The sequence below is a fragment of the Cyprinodon tularosa genome, unplaced genomic scaffold (assembly GCF_016077235.1).
Source record: "Cyprinodon tularosa strain WSP-4 unplaced genomic scaffold, ASM1607723v1 ctg1081, whole genome shotgun sequence".
Lineage (NCBI taxonomy): Eukaryota > Metazoa > Chordata > Actinopteri > Cyprinodontiformes > Cyprinodontidae > Cyprinodon > Cyprinodon tularosa.
In genome coordinates, this window is record NW_024037873.1 from 128,724 (window position 1) to 148,888 (window position 20,165).

A 20,165-nucleotide genomic window follows, 5' to 3' on the forward strand; every position below is an offset into this window, starting at 1 on the left:
TCTGATTTATATAGAAAACAAAATATATGTGTATGAATGAATGAATGAAGGAATGAATTAATGAGTAACTTTATTTTAGGCAATCTAATAAAACAAATACTAATTTAATAATAATAACCTAACAATAATATTTTTTAATCCCCAGAACTGATCACAGTTACAAATATCCGGGTGAATTTCACTCATCTCTACACGCTTGGTGACACTTTGCTGGCTCGCAGACGAAGGAATCCTCAGGAGAAGTATTACTATTCACTTTACAGCATGGTGGTTCAGGGAAGCTGCTTCTGTAATGGACACGCCAGCCGGTGTGTCCCGGTGGATGGAGGACGTGGGGATGTCTTCACCGAGCCTGGCATGGTACAACACAGTGATTCTACACAAAAGCTTTTAGATTAAATTATTTTATCTTCAGTTTTAAGTTATTGTTGCAAATCTCAAATGGCTATCGCATGAGTGAAACTATGAACTATTCAAGTTTGTATTCAGTCTTGATTGATGGCTTACAAATAAGGAATTTTTTCAAAATTCTTAGCATATAGAGGCATTTATGTAGACAACAAAATGGATTTTCTCATCTAAACCTTAGACTGATGAAGCATCATTGCAGATATATTTAGTAATCTGTCAGAGGAAAGTTTGTTGAATTTTATTCATTAAACAAGACACTGAGACAATAGAACTAAATTCAGCTCCCAAACTTTAATTGTGCATTTCAAGGCAAATGGATTTGATAAAAACCAGCAGTTACCCTTGAATGCCTTTTAAGTATCCAACAGATTATTGTTGCTCCCAATGTTTTCCAGACTTGCTAAAGACTGGCTAAAAAGGAAAACAGAGCTGGTTTCGAAGGAAACCTTTGGCTTTGGAAATATTCAGCTCAAGATGATTTCATGTTCTTTAGGAATAACACAAATGTCTTAAAACTGTTGAAAAGGTTTGTTGACAATGTGGCTTCATATGCAGTGGATCAGAACTTAGGGAAGTCCCTATTCTCAAATAACTAGTGATAAAACGCTTGCTACATCCTCTTCCTGACTCTTTTGTTACGGCATACACTATTCAGACAGCACTTATGATGGCAACAGCTGAAGCACTTTTGCTTTAGCTTAGGTGTCCTTGCTATTTGTACTGTTAAGAAGCAGCTGGAGTCTCTCCAGAGGCCTAGACGCTGTAGATACTCTAAAAGATTTATTTCAACCTTAAAGGTATAGCGGAGGATGTTCTTTTTCAGGATGGATCATCAAAATAAGTGGTCCTTCTTATTATCAGTCATGTGGTGATATGTTAACGTAAGGCTGTCCTATGGGCTCGTCCCCAATTAGCTATCACAAAGAATGACAGGAGGCTGTTACAGGAAAACAGATCATTTGTCTGCAGCTTTGTTGTTAAGGTGAGTTCTGCAGGTAAAGATGTTTTTCTTTCTTCAGATTCATGGTCGATGTGTTTGTCAACACAACACAGCTGGAGAGAATTGTGAGCGATGCCAGTCCCTCTACAATGACTCCCCCTGGAGGCCTGGAGGAGAAAACACAGACAGCATCTGCAGGAGTAGTTTTCAATCAGTTCTATTTTATATGCACACATATGGATTAGATATCATTTGCTTATTTTTGATTAGATATTATAACTTTTTGTGCTTCTAAAACATGATGCTAATATGAAACCTCTACTTTTTAAACGCTTGATATGTCAGACAGTTTTTTGGCCTTGCTTCAGGTCTCTATTTCTCTCTAAGGGTGTAACTGCCACGGTCACTCAGACTCATGTCACTTTGATGCTGCTCGCTATGAAGCAACCAGAGGAGTGAGTGGCGGCGTTTGTGATGACTGCCGCCATGACAGAACGGGGCCTCAATGTGAACACTGTCTGCCTTTCATGTATCAGGACCCACAGAGGGCACTGGAGGACCCTCAAGCCTGCATACGTATGCTTCATCATATTCAACTTGTTGATACTGTTTTTACAGAGCAGCATTAGACCAGGTGCTGAGGTTGAATCTTATTGCTGGGTCCTTTAAAATATTGACCAGCTTCTTATCTATATGTTGGAAAAGTTTTGAATTCAGTACCAATTAAAGCTGCTGTACCTCCTCTTTAAAGATTGGTAAAAACATACCTTTTTAGCCTGTGAGGAGCTTTCTTGTTCTCTCTTTTCTCTCTTTAAATTTTACCCTTCTACCTCACACCTGTATCAAATGAATGACTTACGATTAGATGTGCTAAGGAAACATAATTCATTAATTCCTTAAAGAAATGTTGAAAGAGGGAACAATTTAAGCAGGAATACTTCAGCCAAGTCTTTGAAAGCTACTGGCCTGCAGCTTAGACTTGCTGTAGGAGCATCTAAACACTTATCATATCCGTATCCAGAGTTGGGAAGTAACTAGTTACATTTGCGTATTTAGATTTATTTGAGTAAACATTAGGGAAAACAGTACTTTAAATATTTGTCAAGTAATATTTTTAAGAGTATTGCTACATTTACTTGAGTTTATGGTCTATTCCCCATAAGTAACCTGGGCTATTTGTTATTATTAAAAAAAAACAAAAAAAACGTCAACGGTAGAATTCGTCTGGAAGCTCTTCATCCTTCTCTAGTGCATATATTCATTTCAATTCAGTTTATTTATATAGCGCCAATTCACAAAACATGTCATCTCAAGGCACTTTACAGTTCACCAGATCATACAGTCAAATTGATCGATAAACAAAGGAGTTGATGGCAGCAGCACAGCTGATATTTTTTGTCTCCAGGATGGTGTCACAGCCAACAGGAACAGACGAGGGGAACCTATGAGAAAAAGCAGAGAGAGCATAACGTTAGAGATTGAACTAACAGATTCTACAGAGTGGGAGAATAAAGATAGAATGAAGAGGAATGATGAAAAAGGGGTCCCTATATCCTCCAGAAGTCTCAGTCTATAGCAGCATAACTGTAGCTCAGCTATAAGTTTTATCAAAAAAGGAAAGTTTTAAGCCTACTCTTAAAAGTAGACAGGGTGTCTGCCACACGGACAGAAACTGGTAGTTGGTTCCACAGGAGAGGAGCCTGATAACTAAAAGATCTGCCTCCCATTCTACTTTTAGAAATTCTAGGAACCACTAGTAAACCTGCAGATTGAGAGCGAAGTGCTCTGTTAGGAACATAAGGAACAATCAGATCTCTGATATAGGATGGAGCTTGGCCATTTAAGGCTTTATATGTGAGAAGGAGGATTTTAAATTCTATTCTGGATTTAACAGGAAGCCAATGAAGAGAAGCCGGGATAGGGGAGATATGATCTCTCTTTTTAATTTTCATCAGAACTCTGGCTGCAGCATTTTGGATCCGCTGTAGGCTTTTAACTACAGTTTTTTTTACTTTCTGATAGGAAAGGATTACAATAGTCCAGCCTTGATGTAATAAATACATGGTTTAGGTTCTCAGAATCCCCCCTGGACAGAATATTTCTAATTTTTGCAATATTCCGCAAATGAAAGAAGGACATTTTAGAAACCTCTTTGATATGGGATTTAAATGAAAGGTTCTGATCAAAAATAACATCAAGATTTTTTACTTTATTATCTGAAATCAGTTTAATCCCATCCAAATGAAGTGACTGACTAATCATCTTATTTTTTAAAGACTCTGGTCCAAAGACTATAACTTCTGTTTTGTCTGCATTCAGAGGGAGAAAGTTAAGAGTCATCCAGGTTTTTATGTCTTCAAGACATGCCTGTAATTTATGTAATGGGTTCGCTTCATCTGGATTTATAGACAGATATAGCTGGGTATCATCAGCATAACAGTGAAAATGAATCCCATGCTGTCTAATAATTCTACCAATTGGGAGCATATATATATATATTAGTGCTGTCAATCGATTACATTTTTTTAATCGCGATTAATCGCATCAATGCCTGAGTTATCTCGCGATTAATCGCATTTTAATCGCAAATTTTTTTTATGATTGAAAATCATTTAAATACTCTCGATGACATACAAAAAATACATACAGGCTAGGTTTGTGCCAATGTTCTTTTTTTAAAATGAAAACAGGTCACAGACACTGATTTATGCCATAGAAACATATGGCAAGAAGATGGGGAGGCATATAGCAAAAAATAACAAATATGTAGCCAAAAAAAAAGGCCCTGAAAACAGGCTGATGTAAAAGACAGTCTTTACAGTTAATACAGTCTTTTGAACAAAGACAAGCATTTTACCCTACTGCTATAAAATGTAGTACAGTTAACATTAGATGTTAATTAACCAAGATAATAATGAACAATTTTCAATCAATACATCAAAATCAATAGACCGACATCACTAGATGGAGGTAGTCTATGCTCTAGAAAGTTACTTTTCAGCCTCTTAACAAAAATGAGAACACAACACACACCCACCCACCAACACACACACACGATACCGACCTGTGGCGTACACAGACAGCAAGAGTGCCGTAGCAGATTCCATTTCACCTCAGTAATCTGTTTTCTCAGCGTATTTCAGGTTGCTACTAGTTACCAGACACTCAACTTGTTTGTTGGTGGTGGGGCTTAAAGAAAAGGCACTAGCGTCACCCAGTGTATGAGCGTCGTTTTTCCTTGAGGAGCTCCGCTCTCGAAGCCTATGAGAAATGCATAGACTGGGGGAAAATAGCCCCGCCTTCCCGCAGGCTGCAGCGGGATGTACTTGGAAAATTGTACCATAAAACCACATAGCGTTAATCTCACGTTAAAAAAATTATCGCCGTTAAAATGGCCTCGCGTTAACGCGATAATAACGCAATAATTTTGACAGCACTAGTATATATATATATATGTATATATATGTATATATATATATATATATATATATATATATATATATATATATATTGAATTGTTCCTAGCACTAATCCCTGTGGTACTCCACAGGTAACCTTTGAGCATGTGGTAGATTTGTCATTAACGTGAACAAACTGAAATCTATCAGATAGATATGATATAAACCAGTCTTGTGCTGTTCCTTTAATTCATAAAAAAAACATTCAAGTCTTTCTAGAACAATATTATGGTCAACTGTATCAAATGCAGCACTGATTTACTGCATTTGCCTGGTTCTGCTGGAGGTTTCTTCTTGTTAAAGGGAGTTTTTCCTCTCCACTGTCTCTACAAGCATGCTTAGTGTGAGGGATTGTATTTGAGTTAATGATTCAATGCAATCAACTGGTTTTCCTTAGATAGAAAACTTTGTATCAATTTGACTGTATGATCTAGTTGAACTGTAAAGTGCCTTGAGATGACATGTGTTGTGAATTTGGCGCTATATAAATAAACTGAATTGAAATTGAAATTGAATTGATATCTAACAGGACAAGTACAGATACAAGTCCATCTTCTGAGGCCATGAGAAAATAATTAGTGACTTTGACCAGTGCTGTTTCAGTGCTGTGATGAGCTCTAAAGCCAGATTGAAACTCTTCAAAAAATTCATATATCTATATGTATATACATAACCTACTGCTAAGATTGGTAATTCTAATTTTTTTAAATTGATTAGGTAAAGTGTTTCTTTAGCCCAATTTGTTTCTTTTCAAATACTATTTTTATTTGTATATGCAATTTATTTTATTACTTTAAAATTCCAAGTTTCACATCTATCTCTGTGTTTGATTAAATCATTAACAAAATTTAATCAGACATTATGAGTCAAAATTGACTCAGTAGTTGAGTAGCAATATGATATGAAACCTTAAACACACAATCCCCTCATCAGTGAGTCATTTAGCTCAGCAGAGGTCATTTACCAAGGTATTTATTTGAATTGCATGCTTTATAAAAGGGATGCATCTAACAAATGCATAATACTATGAGTTTATAGCTATCAGTCTTAGTCTGTCGTTGGGAGACTCCTCTTACATGAAAATTTTGAGATTTTAACTTTTGTCTTATGGTGACCTTCAAAACACGTCCTAAGTTTTTCTGGTCATACCAGATTAAATTCCTATGATGCTTCTGATCTAAATAAGCCCTTTATAAATTAATCAAACCATAATGTTTATGTCTGGTTTGAGTTCTGATGCAAAGATATCTAGCAGGTCCAAAATGTATTGATGTTTCTGTAGCTCTCAGCAGCAACATGTTAGGATGTGTCCCCCATCTCAGCATCACGGAGAAATGATCTTGTTTCAGCGTGTGACTGTGACCCTGCCGGCTCTCTCAACGGAGGTCTGTGTGATGCTTCAAGCGGTCGCTGTTTCTGTAAGGAAAACGTGGAGGGTCCACATTGCGATCGCTGCAAACATGGCTTCTTCAATCTGAGACAGGAGAACCCAACTGGATGTGACGGTACCAGCAGACTTATTAGCCTTGCTTTACCTTTGAAACAGGGTCAAATTAAATAATAATATCAGTTTGTTTTGTTTTTTTTACCTGAAATTGACAAAGATCTCAGATTTGTAGACACAAATTCATATGAATCCAATGACGTTTCATTTTTATATTCAATATAGAAATAAATCTGTCAAAATAATGTTGTAATTACAATTTTTAAAGGAGCACTAAGAAAGCCAAGTTATTTGTTTTATGTCAATGTAAAAAGATGCCTCATCTAAAAAAAGAAGGACATTATTGGCAGCAATAGCTCAGCTAATGGTGACAGTACATGAGGGTGACACCCTGACCTTTCAGATATACAAAAAGGCAGTTCAAAACATTATAAAAAAAGCTGAATTGAAGCTCAATTGAAGAATTGGATGAAAAAGTAATTAACCCAACTACTGAGCCCTGAACTACTGAACACACCTGAACTAACTCATGGAGAAAGATTTAACACTAACATGAAAAACTGGGATCTTTCAAAGATGGGATCCAAACTCGCCTACTTCCTTTAATCAATACAGCATGTTGAGGCATTTGCAAGAGAATACAGTGATTGACTGCATCAATTCATCAAAAAAATAAATAAAATAAAATAAAATAATGAATATCTAACAGGAAAAGTAGGGACCCAATATTACAGTATCTATAGCTTTTATCTGAGACCATAAGAAAATTTTTGTTTAATGACAAGGTTTTAGTGTGAGTGAAACTTCTAAGGCCGGTTATAGTAGAATAGAGGCTCAAATAGTTAATTAGCCACTTTTTTTAAAAAGAAATAAAAAAGAAATAGTTGGAAGAATCAAGACAGTGCTCTTTATGGCCTTTCTGTGCAGCTTTAATCTATTTGCAGAATGTAAATGCCACCGTTTGGGAAGTGTTGGACCATGTGACCAGCTGACAGGAAGCTGTAAATGTGAGCCAATGGCTACTGGGCCCCTGTGTGATCAGTGTGTGGTAGGTTATAGTTCACTCTATAAGTGTTAGATAAAGTTCAATCATTCCTGAATGATGGTGAAACAGATCTTCTGCTTGTGGGTCTTGTTTGCAGGCAGGTTTCTGGGGTTTGGGAAACTCCATGTTCAGATGTTCACCCTGTGATTGTGATGTCGGTGGAGCTCACAGCAACATGTAGGATTTTATTTGACTTTATATGCTCAACCTTATGTAGAAATAACAACTTTCCTGCATTCTATTCAAATTAAATTCAGAGTCACCGGTTGCATCCTGGATCTACATAATTCATACAGAAAGAAAAAAAGCTGACTATAAAAACATCAGAGATATATTTTTTTTTTTTCCCACAGTGAACAGAAGTGCAATATTTCTTATTTATATAAATGACCAGTTTTTAATTAGGGGTTTCAAACAATTAAACTTAAATGTCCAGAATATTATTCGGTATATGTATATAATACTTAAATACTAACAAGTAAATAATTACTAATGTTTTATTATTAAACATTAGTAATAAGTAAGTTAGTAAAAAGTAGTTGATAGATTTTCTATGGGTCTCCTCAGGTGTTCTTCAGAGGACGGGCAGTGTCACTGTTTACCCAACATGATCGGCCGGCGCTGTTCTGATCCTGCTCCTGGTTACTTCCTGCCTTCACTGAACTACTTCCTGTATGAGGCGGAGCTAGCTGTACAACAGGCAGGAGGAAACTCCTCCCCTTCTCCGCCTTCTCGTCCTTCACCCTCTTCCTCTCCTCTGGTGGGCATCATCACTGAATCTGATACCCATTTATGTCAAACCATCAGGATCAGGGACTTGATCTAATGGAGTTTCCTAAAGTCAATTTTGGTAGAAATTATTATAGATATATTCTCACAGAAGAGAGAGATTTTAAAATTTCTTACCAGCTCTGTTTTAGAAATCTGACATTATTTAACAGGCTGTTTACCTGGGCCCCCTATCAGTTTAGTCAAAATGCAATAATTTACCGCTGTCACACTGATTCCCATCATGATAAAGTGCTTGGAAAGGCTGGTTAAAGAACACATAGTCTCCAGTCCCCCCCCCCTACATTCAACCCGTTCCAGTTTGCCTATCGACGGAACCGCTCCACTGAGGACGCCATCTCTGCTGCTCTACACCGGAGCCTGGCACACCTGGAAGAGAAGAACACCCACGTGCGGATGCTGTTGGACTTCAGTTCAGCTTTCAACAACATCATCCCACAGCATCTCATAGGCAAACTGAAACAGCTGGGCTTCAATACACCCCTCTGCAATTGGCCGTTAGACTTCCTCACAAACAGCCCTTAGTCAGTCCGGGTCAGACAGAACACCTCGGATTTAGAGCTGGTCAACAGCACCAAATTCCTGGGGGTGCACATCACAGACACCCTGACCTGGAATGTAAACACCGCCTCACTAGTCAAAAGGGCACAAATGCGCATGTACTTCCTGATAAAGATGAGGAGAGCCCACCTGCCCCCACCCATCCTCACCACCTTCTACAGAAGCACCATAGAGAGCGTTCTGACCAGCTGTCTCACTGTGTGGTACGGAGGCTGCAGCGCCTCAGACTGGAAGAAGGTAAGAAGAGTAGTAAGAACAGCAAAGAGGAGCATCAGGGCTCCTCTTCCCTCCATTAAAGACATTTCGTCCCAGCGCTGCTTTAATCTTACCCACCGCCATCAGACAGTTAAACAGTTAAAAAACTCTAAATCATGTCACAGACTCTGCATCACACTAGCAGCACCAAACCAAAAATACTGCATATTTACACCATAATGCTCTGAACTTCCATTTCAATGCGTTCTTTGCTCCATGTTTCTTCTCCCACACTGTTTGCATTTGATCTCTGCTGCACTTTATGGAATGGAAATGTTCATTTACTGTCTGAAGAGCTGTTTAAACAAAATTCAGTTTTGTACACACTCTGGGCCGGATTTATCAAGATCCAATTTTGCGTGCAGTAATTTGCGCTCGCAAACTGGAATTTTGCGCGAGGGGCTGAACCATGGTTTGTGGGTGATTTAACAAGAGTGATTGCGTAACTGGTGGCAGGTGCAAAACTGTTAGAGACACCCTATTTAAATGATGGTTTTGCGCGTTTTGTGGTTTGCGGCAAAGTAGTTTGTAGTTTGAACAAACTAGTGCATTAAGAAATTTTTATCTTACAGTGACACCCCCACCCCCTCCAAAAAAAAAAAAAAAAAAAAAAAAAAATATATATATATATATATATATATATATATATATATATATATATATATATATATATATATATATATATATATATATATATAAACTTTGGCAACCTTTATTCCCTAAGGTGGTATGTGGCTGAATTTATACTTCACTGCAGTAAAAAAAAAAAAAAAAACAGGTGTTTTGTATTGGCCTGTAGAAAAATGCACATACCAAATGGCTCACAAGAAGTGACTGTGGATGAGATTACTGCGCATATGCATCCCCGCAGCATTGGCACGTTGCTCCACAGGCGCAGGGAGGTCGGGGTTCTCCGTTAGGGCGTAAGGGCGACATGGCATTTAGAACGTCGGACAGCACTTCTGAAAAACGAGATTGGGAGATCCCAGCTCTCGCTGCAACCGTACGCTGGAATGACCCAGATACAAAAAAGTGCAATGTTGCAAGGAGTTTTGTGATATCTGGTATTGCGTGGGTCCTCCTTGTGGCTGGCTCCAAAATTCAATCGGAGTTCCCCCAACAGCTCCAAAATGGCAATGCTGGATAAACGATATGTTTTGATGATCGTTTCCTCGTTCATTCCAAAAATATTCACACGGAGTGAAAAAATGCCTTCTCTGCGTCTCCTTGCTTCATTTCGATGTCTCCTTCTTGTGACAATAACCGCTGCCATGTGTGCGCAATTACGCATACAGACCATTTGCCCCTTCTTTTGAAACATGTTAAATATAGAGCCAGATACCGTTAGCAAAATTGCTTTCAGGTTTGATAAATCACTCTGCGAGTGCTAAATTAATATATTTACATGTTCTCCTCCCACAAGACGCACTTTTGCGTGTACACGCCCCATATTGCATATTCATTGCAAAAAGTACTAAATGGATAAGAGGCGCTATTTAGCACGTTTTAAAGACCAAATCCTTTTAGCACGCTGTTGATAGATCAGTTTGTACATTTTTTAGCGTGCGCAGTGAAATAGTTCACGTTTTTATACACGCAAACCTTTGATAGATCCGGCCCTCTGTGTATACAAAATGACAGTAAAAGTTTTCTAAGTCTAATCTTTTAATTTTCACTATTTTATATTTTTCCTGTACCCTGTCTCAGTTTTTGTTTTTCTGTTTTGTTTTATTGGGACTGTGTCTCAGTTTACATGGACTGTGCGTTTTCAGGTGAATCCCAGCCTTTTGCCTCCATGTGAGCAGTACTACAGAAATCAGGGCTATGACTTCAAAGTCTCCAATGGAAAGGTGGTTTTGGTCCGGAAGCCACGTCGTCTCAGCCGCCGAAGGCGTCAGGTGAGAATCATTTACCGTTTGTGCCTCTGAAAGGATTCTTTTATTCTGCAATAAACCAGATCTTGGTTTCCTCTGCACATTTTTGGTCCTGAAGCAGAACATCAACCGTCTGAATCGGAGGCCCTTGCAGATCCTCCCCCACCAAGGGTCACCTGAGCAGTCTGGAACTGGTCTGGGATTAGTCAGAGTCACAGAGGGGGCGGGGCTTACATTCACAGTGGACAACCTTCCAACATCGATGGAATATCATCTGGTGATCCGCTATGAGTCTGAGGTGAGAGAAACCTCAGCATCCCAGTTGGAATTTGTATTGAGAAAAGAGTTCATGCTGACATCTGACTCAAACAAAAAAAAAAAAAAAAAAAAAACATGGAAATCATCAATCATGAATCAGATTTTTCTTGTTGGTTTTTCCTTTATTCAGATGTCAGCACTGTAATATAAGTAGCTTACATTTATCAGTTATTTAAAGAACTATAGCAGGTGATTTTTGTACCTTCTTATGTGGTTTGAAGAGCAATCACATCTTTCTCTGCAGTCTGCCTCTGATTGGCTGGCTACTGTACGGATTATTACGCTATCCCCAGGTGATGGAGCCTGCAGTGATACCCCAACCGGAAGTCTAACACTGATTCTTCCAAGAAACTCCAGGTAAGACGATAAATGTGAGGTAATATATCTTGGAGGATATATGACTGCTGACCACGTGCACAGCATCCTGTTGAAACATAGGACAGAAACTGTTGTATTCAAGTATACTTCAGTTTAGTGTCCTCCACACTGATTGGCTGACTCATCATATGTATGAACAAGTGTTTCTTCTCAATATATTAACCTCTTTCTGTTTTTCCCCAAAATGCCCACATATGTTTTTGAGGTTTTTCATTTTGAGTCACAAACAGACAAAAAAATCTAAATATCAATCCATAATTTACATCGTCTGACCACATTTCTTTTTTATTACTCTAGCCAAACTCTACCCAGACCAGTCGAAGTAGGTACTTGTTAAACAGAACCTGTCTGATAACACAAAGCGGGGCTAAAGATCTAATAAGGTGCCATAAAATAACAATTAGGGACATTAAAGACTAGATGGAAAACAAGTTTCCAGTATCTGAAAGTCTGCAAATATTGCACCAATGGTTAATCTAGAGGCTCATAAATGAAGAGCAGCATCTGAAGCCCTTCCCAGTAAAGGACAGTGTTCATGATCCAATACCAGGAGATAACAAAAGAGCTTAAAGGCTAAAACCAATGCTGACCAAAAATATCACAAAAACATCTAGACGATGTGGAAGATTTTAAGGGAGATATTGCATGTACTAACAAGAAAAATGTAAAAGGTGTAATCTCCCCGAGGAGTCAAATGAGATGAAGGTAACCAGGAGACTGAGGCTCTTACCAAACACCTCAGATTGTAGCTCTCTGTTCCTATCCCTTCACCTTTAGCAATCTCAACAGTAAAAACTCTATACATGGAAGAGAAGAAGCTCCAGACTTCTTATGGATGGATTTATGACAGACACACACAAAGATGGTGCTGGCGAAATTGGGACTACATTTTTCCTGAAAAAGAAGTACAAAAAACAAAAGTTAAACAAATGCTGCACACGCTTAAAGGTATAGCGGAGGAATTCGACAATTTTTTTTGAAAAGACCCGTGATCTCCACTTTAAAAAGAAATACACATGCACAACCCTGTCCTGCTCCTGAGAGGGAACGTCTATTAAACGTGTGCTCTGTTTAAAATTTGCTGTTTGCATCACTTATACAGGCTTACTTTCCAAAAGAAGATTTGCAATTTTTCCACTATGGGCTTACTTTCCAAAATACATTACTTCTTCACATGTACTTTTTTTTTTTGCTTACTTTTCAAAAGAAGATTTGCAATTTTTCCACTATGTCAGACTCACCACCAGTAAGTGAAAAAGGGGACGAGCACATGGGACGGCCTTACATAAAAATATCACTATAATGATTTACAATTAGGACGACCACTTATTTGATGATCCACCTGTAAAAAGAACATCCTCCACTATAACTTTAAGATCTCCACCTTAAATCCCAAAACATACAAAGGTGTGTGCATTAGCAGGTGTCACACAGAGTACATGTGAAGAAGTAATGTATTTATGTTAAACTTTGTAAGGGTGGGCTGAGCCTGTTCACCCTGTCATGATAAGGATTATGAACAACCATAAAGGTCCTTACAATGGATATGAATGTCAGTTGGTCCCAATGCTAATTAAACTAGTGTTGGGGAGCCTCCTCACCTCCACTTTGCCTTAAGTGTCCCTACTGATTCCAATGATTCCACTGGAATCTGTGTCCTCTCTGATCTTGGTGTCTTTCCTGGATATATCCGTTTCCTCACTGCATTCTGAGTATTTATTATTCCCAGTTATTTTCTCTTTGCACCCAGCAGGAAAGCATTGAGCATTGGAAAAATCCACTCATGTTATTTTCTTTGGTGGATTGATGAGTGTTAGATAAATAAACCTAAAACAATAAGAAAGTTACATAAAATAAATGTATTTTCTTGCTTCAGCAAACAATGTCAAAGAAATATTACATACTCTATGTAACCTAAATATGCATATGTGAATAATTTAATCAATCTTAATGTAACAAATATTTTTCAAAAAGTTTTTTGGTAGGAAAATGTAAAATTAAGCAAGCAAATTCCCCGTCCTATTGATAATTTACCAAAAGAAGCAAAGACAGTGCAATTTTATTTTATTTATAAAGCACTTTTCAAAGTGGAGTCACTGACCCATGAGCTTAACAAAACAAATGAAGATTTAAATAAATAAAACATTCAAATACAGAACAAATAAGATAACGATAAAGTAAAAATGAATAATACAAAGTGTCAACCTTAAATACACTATTAATGATAAGAAAAGGGGGAAAACATCTTAACAATTTTTGTTTCATAAGCCAAAGAGAACCAGTAGGTTTAAGAGAAGATTTAACATTTAAAATTCAAAAAATTACATTGAAGAGGCTTTTCTATTTAACAGCATCAACTTTTTAATTGTTTGAAAGCTGGAATAGGAAAATACCTAATTGTGAAATACAAGTTAATCAAAGCTACCAAAGGGATCTTTTTGGCTGCCAACCAAGATGGCTGATACGACATTGCCCTCTTGTGTGGAAATAATCTAACTACTACTAGGTTTACTGCCTACGGTATTTTTGTCTTTGAAAAATGACATTTCTCACTTAGTCACTGTCATGTTCATTTTACACTCTTGTTTTTTTTCTAGATTGGGAATTCTGGACTCCCGGCTGTGTCTTAATGCTGGAGGTCGTTACAATATGGAGATTTTCTTTGACCGGGAGCAAATTCTAGACAACTCTCCCTTGTTGGTTGATTCGGTGAGAATCCTTTGTCTACACGCATATTTTTACTCAAAAATAAAGTAGCTGTAGATAGTTATATTTGGGTATATACAACAACAGTAGTATTCAAAAATAAAAGTTTATGGGAATGTAGATAACAATACATCTCTTGTTGTGTTAATGTAAAATAATGCATTAATACATTTTGTTTTATTTTATAAACAAATGGTTTTTATATGCTCTCCCTGAAATCAAAATTCCTGTGCAGTCTCGACAAGTCAGAAATGTTCAATTCATGATTTTCCTGAACAAGCATGGGAAAAAAAGCATAGAAGAGGGTGTACAAATGTGGAGTCTTGAGGTTACACTCTGTCTATTAGTCAAAGATAGACAGCCTGAATTTATAAATAGTTATGCACTGATTCAATTAATAACAATACATTAATAACAATAATAACATCTACATTTGATTAGAAAGTTTAAAATATTAGACCACACCCTCTAATGAGTTTGTTTTTACTTACCAATCTCAAATACGTGTAATTTTTTAAATATATTTAATACCCCAATAAATGTATTTATTGTTATTATTATTATTGTTTGTTTCAAGATTAAACCTGATTTTTTTTTTTTTTTGGAATAATAATTAAAGATTTTTTCCCCACTACTTTTTTGGAATCTGCACCGAGCAGGATCACCTTCAGACCAGGCCTATCATTAGTTTTAAAAATGGATCTTATTTAGGCAGCAAAAACACCTGAAATACCTGAAAAAATGTATTTTTCAACGCTACAAATAAGCTTTAAAGAATCTGTATTCATTGTAGAATAATTTTTTCCAGAAGCACCTTAATAAAGAGCTGACCTAATATGGAAACATACGAAGAAGAAAAAAAACCTGCCCATACAGCAGTTTCATGGACAATGTGCAGATAATAAAACAGAAGTGTTTTCTAGAGTCTATGGGTTTTTGACATGAGAATGAGGCCCACTGAAGCAGAAGAACTTTAAATGATACCTTGTACCTTTAGCTAGGATTTAGAAATACTGAAATTTCATAATCTGAGTAAAAGAACCTGAATCCTTACCCTTCTGATGTGTTTTGTTCTGTTTCTTGTTTTCTAGATGGGACTGATTCAGATTTTTGATTCGGTCCAAAACTTTTGTTCCCATAGTGACTTCGACTCTTTAAGTAACTTTCGCTGCGTAGGATTGGATGTCTATCTTGGCTCTCAGGAGTCGCTTCCTAAAATCTGCGAGGGACTAATCAAGAGTCTGTCAGCTCGCATCCACAACGGAGCTGTGGGTGAGATACTCACTGCAAGTCTACAGGCAATAACAGAAGTGAAAAGAATAAAAATAAAAATATGTTATAGCTGTTGGAACTATTGCTCAAAAGACCAAAAGTTAGCATACAGGCATCAAAAGACAGCATTCCAGTATTCACAGCTGCCTTGACAAACCTTTAATGGCTTTCCATGGGAGGCATGCACACCGATGGGAGTGGGAGTAATGGTTCCCCATGGAGGTAATGGCCTAGTGATTAGAGAGCAAACTAGAAAGTCTGCAAAGGTTGCTAGTTCAAAATTCTTACTGTAATTTGGGAAGCAGGGCCCTTAAACCCAAAGTGCTTACTACATGCCACTCCGTGTGGAAGCACCCACATCCCTTAATAGTCCACACCACATCCAAGACTATAAGGGGATATTTCCTATTCCATTCCATTTACTTATCAATAGCTACGTTTCGATGGACAGGAAAAATCCGATTGAGGGTCTGATAAGATCAAAGATACTTGATGTAAACATGTTAGATTGTAGATTCTAATTCAATTCAGTCGGATCAGAAAAATAATTTTAAATATAGAGGTGATTTTTGCCGATTGGCATTCCGATTAGCATCCGTATGTCAGGCTCAGAACAAGAGGATCCCAGTCTTCGAGGGGGAGAGACAGTTAGGTTTAACAAAATGTTTATTTAAGACGGAACTGCGGAGGACAGCGTGGACATCTAAGGCAGCAACCTCTGCAGGGGGAGAATACAAGTTAGTGACCACGCCCATCTGGCGGAGGACCAAAATGAACGTGTGAGTTACTAATCTGGTCTTAAAATTCCATCAGCGCCCAGAGGATGAGTTTTGTTCCAGCTGGTCGCTGTCAAAAAGATCAGAGTCCCAGAGCTTAGAGGACAGGCAGAGCAGAGGAAGGAAGGCAGGTGGTCGGAGGTCCATGGAGGTCCCAAAGAGAAATTCAGGACGGTGTCAGGAATCAGTCCCAAGTGCCGTACAAAGGCAGATATCAAGCAGGAGTTTGAGGACAGGTCAGGCAAACAGATCAGAACAGGGACAGGCAGGTTCAGAGGCCCAGAGGCAGAACGGGTCAGGATTGGGCAATCAGAAACTCTCAGGTTTGCTAGAAAAATCTCACCACAGGCTTGAATAATCTGGCACTGATGACTAGTTAAATAGAGGCTTAAGCAGCTGGATCAGATAAAAGATAATGAGAACTGTGTGGAGCTAGGTAGGTGAATGAAATGAGTAATCAGGCCAGTCATCAGCGCCAATATCATGACACAATGTACACATCCATTCGGATTTTTGGGGGAAAATAATCTCCACAGCGCATGTGTGGAATGTCACTGGGATGGTTTTTTTTTCCAAAATTAGATAGTTCTTAAAGTTTAAGTTTTTTAACCATTGAATCATTTGGTTTATGTATAGTAAAGTAAAGTTTCAGTTAATATCCATGTAAAATTAGATATATAATTTCTGATCAACTAATGTTTAGATTGGGTTGGGGAAATTCTGCACGTTAACATAGCTAATGAACTATGGTCTCACCTCACTTACCAGTTGTCTCAAACTCCAGTCCTCAGAGGCATTTATCTTGCATCTAGCACTGTGTCTGCTTAAATACACTAGCCATTGGAAACAAATAGGTCCAAAAGCCCAGGTGAGCAGGAAAAAAGGGAGGTTTGTACAAAGGTGTATCGAGTTACAAAGAGTATATTAGTGTAGACGTGTCTCTAAACAGCTGAATCCTGTTGGAATCATTTCATTTTAAAAATAATGTATGCTACTGTCCCCCTAAGGTGCTTACACGCCTTAGGCTTTCCATCAGTTTATCTATCAGTATAAATCACCATAAAACAGGACTGTAGGTTAAACAGAATTTAATCAAAAATCGACAGTGGAGTTGTTTAGGTGAAAGCGTTTACTACCGCCATGGGAAAAAGGAATGTTGAAAGAGCCCAGAGTAAGGGTTACAGCTGTTTCTTAGAGATCAGCGGGGACATCCTTCAAAAACAGTAAACATGACATGCATATTGTTTGTAGGGGACAAGTCATCATTGAGAGTTATCTGTAGGACTGTGAAATAGAATAGGCTCCAAGGTGTATCCACCTGTAGATGCTATACCCTGATAACTGACTGCTTGTCTCTATGTCACATCTGTGATGTGCACAATGTCAGTAAATAACCTGTTAATGTCCTAATAAATGTTTTCAACAGTTCAAGCAACCTGAAGATTTGCATAATCTGTAACTAAAGTGAAACCAGTTTAATGTTGTGTGTTTCCTGGTTTCAGCTTGCAGGTGTAACAGCATCGGTTCTCTTGGATCAGGATGCAGTAAGTTGGGTGGGTTCTGTGAATGCCAGCGCAGCGTGATTGGACGTTGTTGCGATGCCTGTGCACCATTGCACTTTGGATTTGGACCTGAAGGCTGTAAACGTGAGAAGGAATTTCTAGCTTGTTGATCCAATCAGCCCTCCTCTCTACAGCTCCTCTTTAAAATAACCCTTCTTCTTGTTGCAGGCTGCGAATGTGATCCTCGAGGGTCCCTTTCGGAGGCGTGTGATGTGATCAGCGGTCAGTGTGATTGTCGCCCCCAGGTGACAGGTCAACGATGCGATCGATGCGAGTCTGGATTCTGGGGATTCCCCCTCTGTCAGCCTTGTGATTGCAATGACCTGTCAGAGACATGCGATGGAGAGACAGGAACGTGTCTAAACTGCAGAGAACACAGCACCGGGCCACACTGTAACAGGTTGGACTGAAGGTTCTGTTTCTGATTACAGAGTTTATCAGTTTTGCATCTCTCCTCTTTCAAACTAATTTTCTAAGCAGTTTGAGCTATTTTACTTTAAGTAAGAAAATCTCATTAAATGATGGTTTCATATGATCCTCTCATGTGGTTCTGACCCACCTGTGCTTCTTCTTTAGGTGTGTGGAGGGTTACTATGGTAACCCAGTCTCCAGGCAATCGTGTCAGCCCTGCCTGTGTCCTGACATCTTGAGCAGTGGACGATTCTTTGCCTCTTCCTGTCAGTACGACGAACAGTCCCTAAGTGTTAGCTGTTCCTGTAGAGAAGGGCATGCAGGTAGGATCTGGATATGTGTATCAGCTGGTCTGCAAATGCTCAGGTCCAAGCTTTACTTCCTTGTACCATTGTACCGAACCACTGTGCATGAATTCCTTTCTGATGGTAGATGGGGATTTTAATGAAGTATAAAAATGAATTAAAATTAACATTTGTATACCTCATAGAAATTGTGATTCAATTATACTTTATTTCCTGTAGGTTTTATCTGAAAATTCTTTCATGTTGGACTTCTCAGGTCCACAATGTGACAGGTGCAGTCCTGGTTTCTATGGAGACTTGACCTTACCTGGTGCAACCTGTAAAGTGTGCTCTTGCAACAACAACATCGAGCCCAACAGTGGTGACGCCTGCGACACCAAAACTGGAGAATGTCTTCGCTGCCTTTACCACACGACAGGTCCACAGTGCCAATTCTGCAAACCTGGTTTCTATGGCAACGCCTTGCAACACAACTGCAAAGGTAAAACGGTCAACAAGTCGCATGTACATAGGAGGGTCAAATGGCCTTGATAGGCCAATATCACTACATATCTGAGTGTGCCACAGAATGGTCACACCATCAGGGATGGGTATCATGTTTGTCTCAAGTGGGCCACCTTGTCAGAGTTGTATCACGGTGTGTCCCAGGTGGGTTACCTGGTCAGAGTTGGCTCTGAAGTGGGCCTGAGATATGTGCCATAGTCAGGAGAGGCTCTCACGTGTGTCACTGGTTGGTCATATGGTCAATGGTAGGTTTTGGGTGGGTAACAAAGCACTGACTCATATCTAGCCCTTGAGCTTCAACTTTTTGGGCATCGGAAACACTAGATATGAAATGCAATGCAGTATTCTTGACTCACCAGTCATCCAGGTTATCAAGTGGGAATGCTTATGCATTCCCACTTATTGTTGTTCACTTCAAATTTTTCTGACTCTAACTAGTCCCGCAGTTTTCAACCGATTTCAACAATTTTGGTATCAAAACGTTCAGCTTGTTCAGGAGCATTGTGCTATGTCTTTTGGTAAAGATATTTTTTGTAGTTTTCGCGACATTCTGCTTTTTCTGCGTTTTTTTTTTCCCATTGAAATGCATGTAGAATTCTTAGATTTCAGCAAAATTCTGATAAAACTTTATCACCTTCGACTTTTAACTACTTCAGCATACTTTCAGTTAGAAACACCATTCAACTTTTAAAATGTTTCCGTATCTTTCTGCTATTACTGTTTAACTCAGCTTTTTGCTAACTTTTACAGTTCTGCTTCAGTGAAGCTTCAAACTTTAAAAGAAAATTTTAAGATTTTCAGATTTATAATGGAAGTCTATGGACGGAATTCTTCAACTGCTAGAGTGCGTGCTCTAGCTTTTGAGCAGTTCTGGTTTTTCCGAACAAATTATTCTCAGTCCCTCATTTTTAACTCAATTGAAATAAATTATACATCAAAACGTAGGGATTTTTATCAGGATTCAGGAAATATAACCCTAATTTATGTGGCATTTACGGTTTTCCGACAGTTTGGCCCAGACCATGAAGAAGTCCACACTTCCCCAATAGAAATCCAATGAGAGATTTTCCAAAAATCACAGACAAAATCCAAAACGATACATATTTTCGTATCGCTCCCATTTATTAACTATTTGATGTACTAACATGAAACTTGG

General features: G+C 38.4%; 1 protein-coding gene across 1 annotated transcript in view; it reads left to right on the forward strand.

Annotated features, from left to right (window-relative positions):
• Window positions 1-19,009, forward strand: part of LOC119787687 (laminin subunit beta-4-like) — a gene marked incomplete at its 3' end in the record, with an annotated part of 43,434 nt that extends 24,425 nt beyond the window's left edge. The window contains exons 8-23 of the mRNA XM_038291693.1: window positions 146-360; window positions 1,431-1,551; window positions 1,739-1,927; window positions 6,159-6,314; window positions 7,198-7,301; window positions 7,396-7,475; window positions 7,866-8,058; window positions 10,676-10,801; window positions 10,896-11,075; window positions 11,340-11,452; window positions 14,071-14,182; window positions 15,271-15,451; window positions 17,730-17,873; window positions 17,958-18,189; window positions 18,366-18,523; window positions 18,762-19,009. Of these exons, the coding sequence (XP_038147621.1) occupies window positions 146-360; window positions 1,431-1,551; window positions 1,739-1,927; window positions 6,159-6,314; window positions 7,198-7,301; window positions 7,396-7,475; window positions 7,866-8,058; window positions 10,676-10,801; window positions 10,896-11,075; window positions 11,340-11,452; window positions 14,071-14,182; window positions 15,271-15,451; window positions 17,730-17,873; window positions 17,958-18,189; window positions 18,366-18,523; window positions 18,762-19,009 (2,552 nt within the window). The remainder of the gene's footprint in view (window positions 1-145; window positions 361-1,430; window positions 1,552-1,738; window positions 1,928-6,158; window positions 6,315-7,197; window positions 7,302-7,395; window positions 7,476-7,865; window positions 8,059-10,675; window positions 10,802-10,895; window positions 11,076-11,339; window positions 11,453-14,070; window positions 14,183-15,270; window positions 15,452-17,729; window positions 17,874-17,957; window positions 18,190-18,365; window positions 18,524-18,761) is intronic.
• Window positions 19,010-20,165: the final 1,156 nt, after the last annotated feature.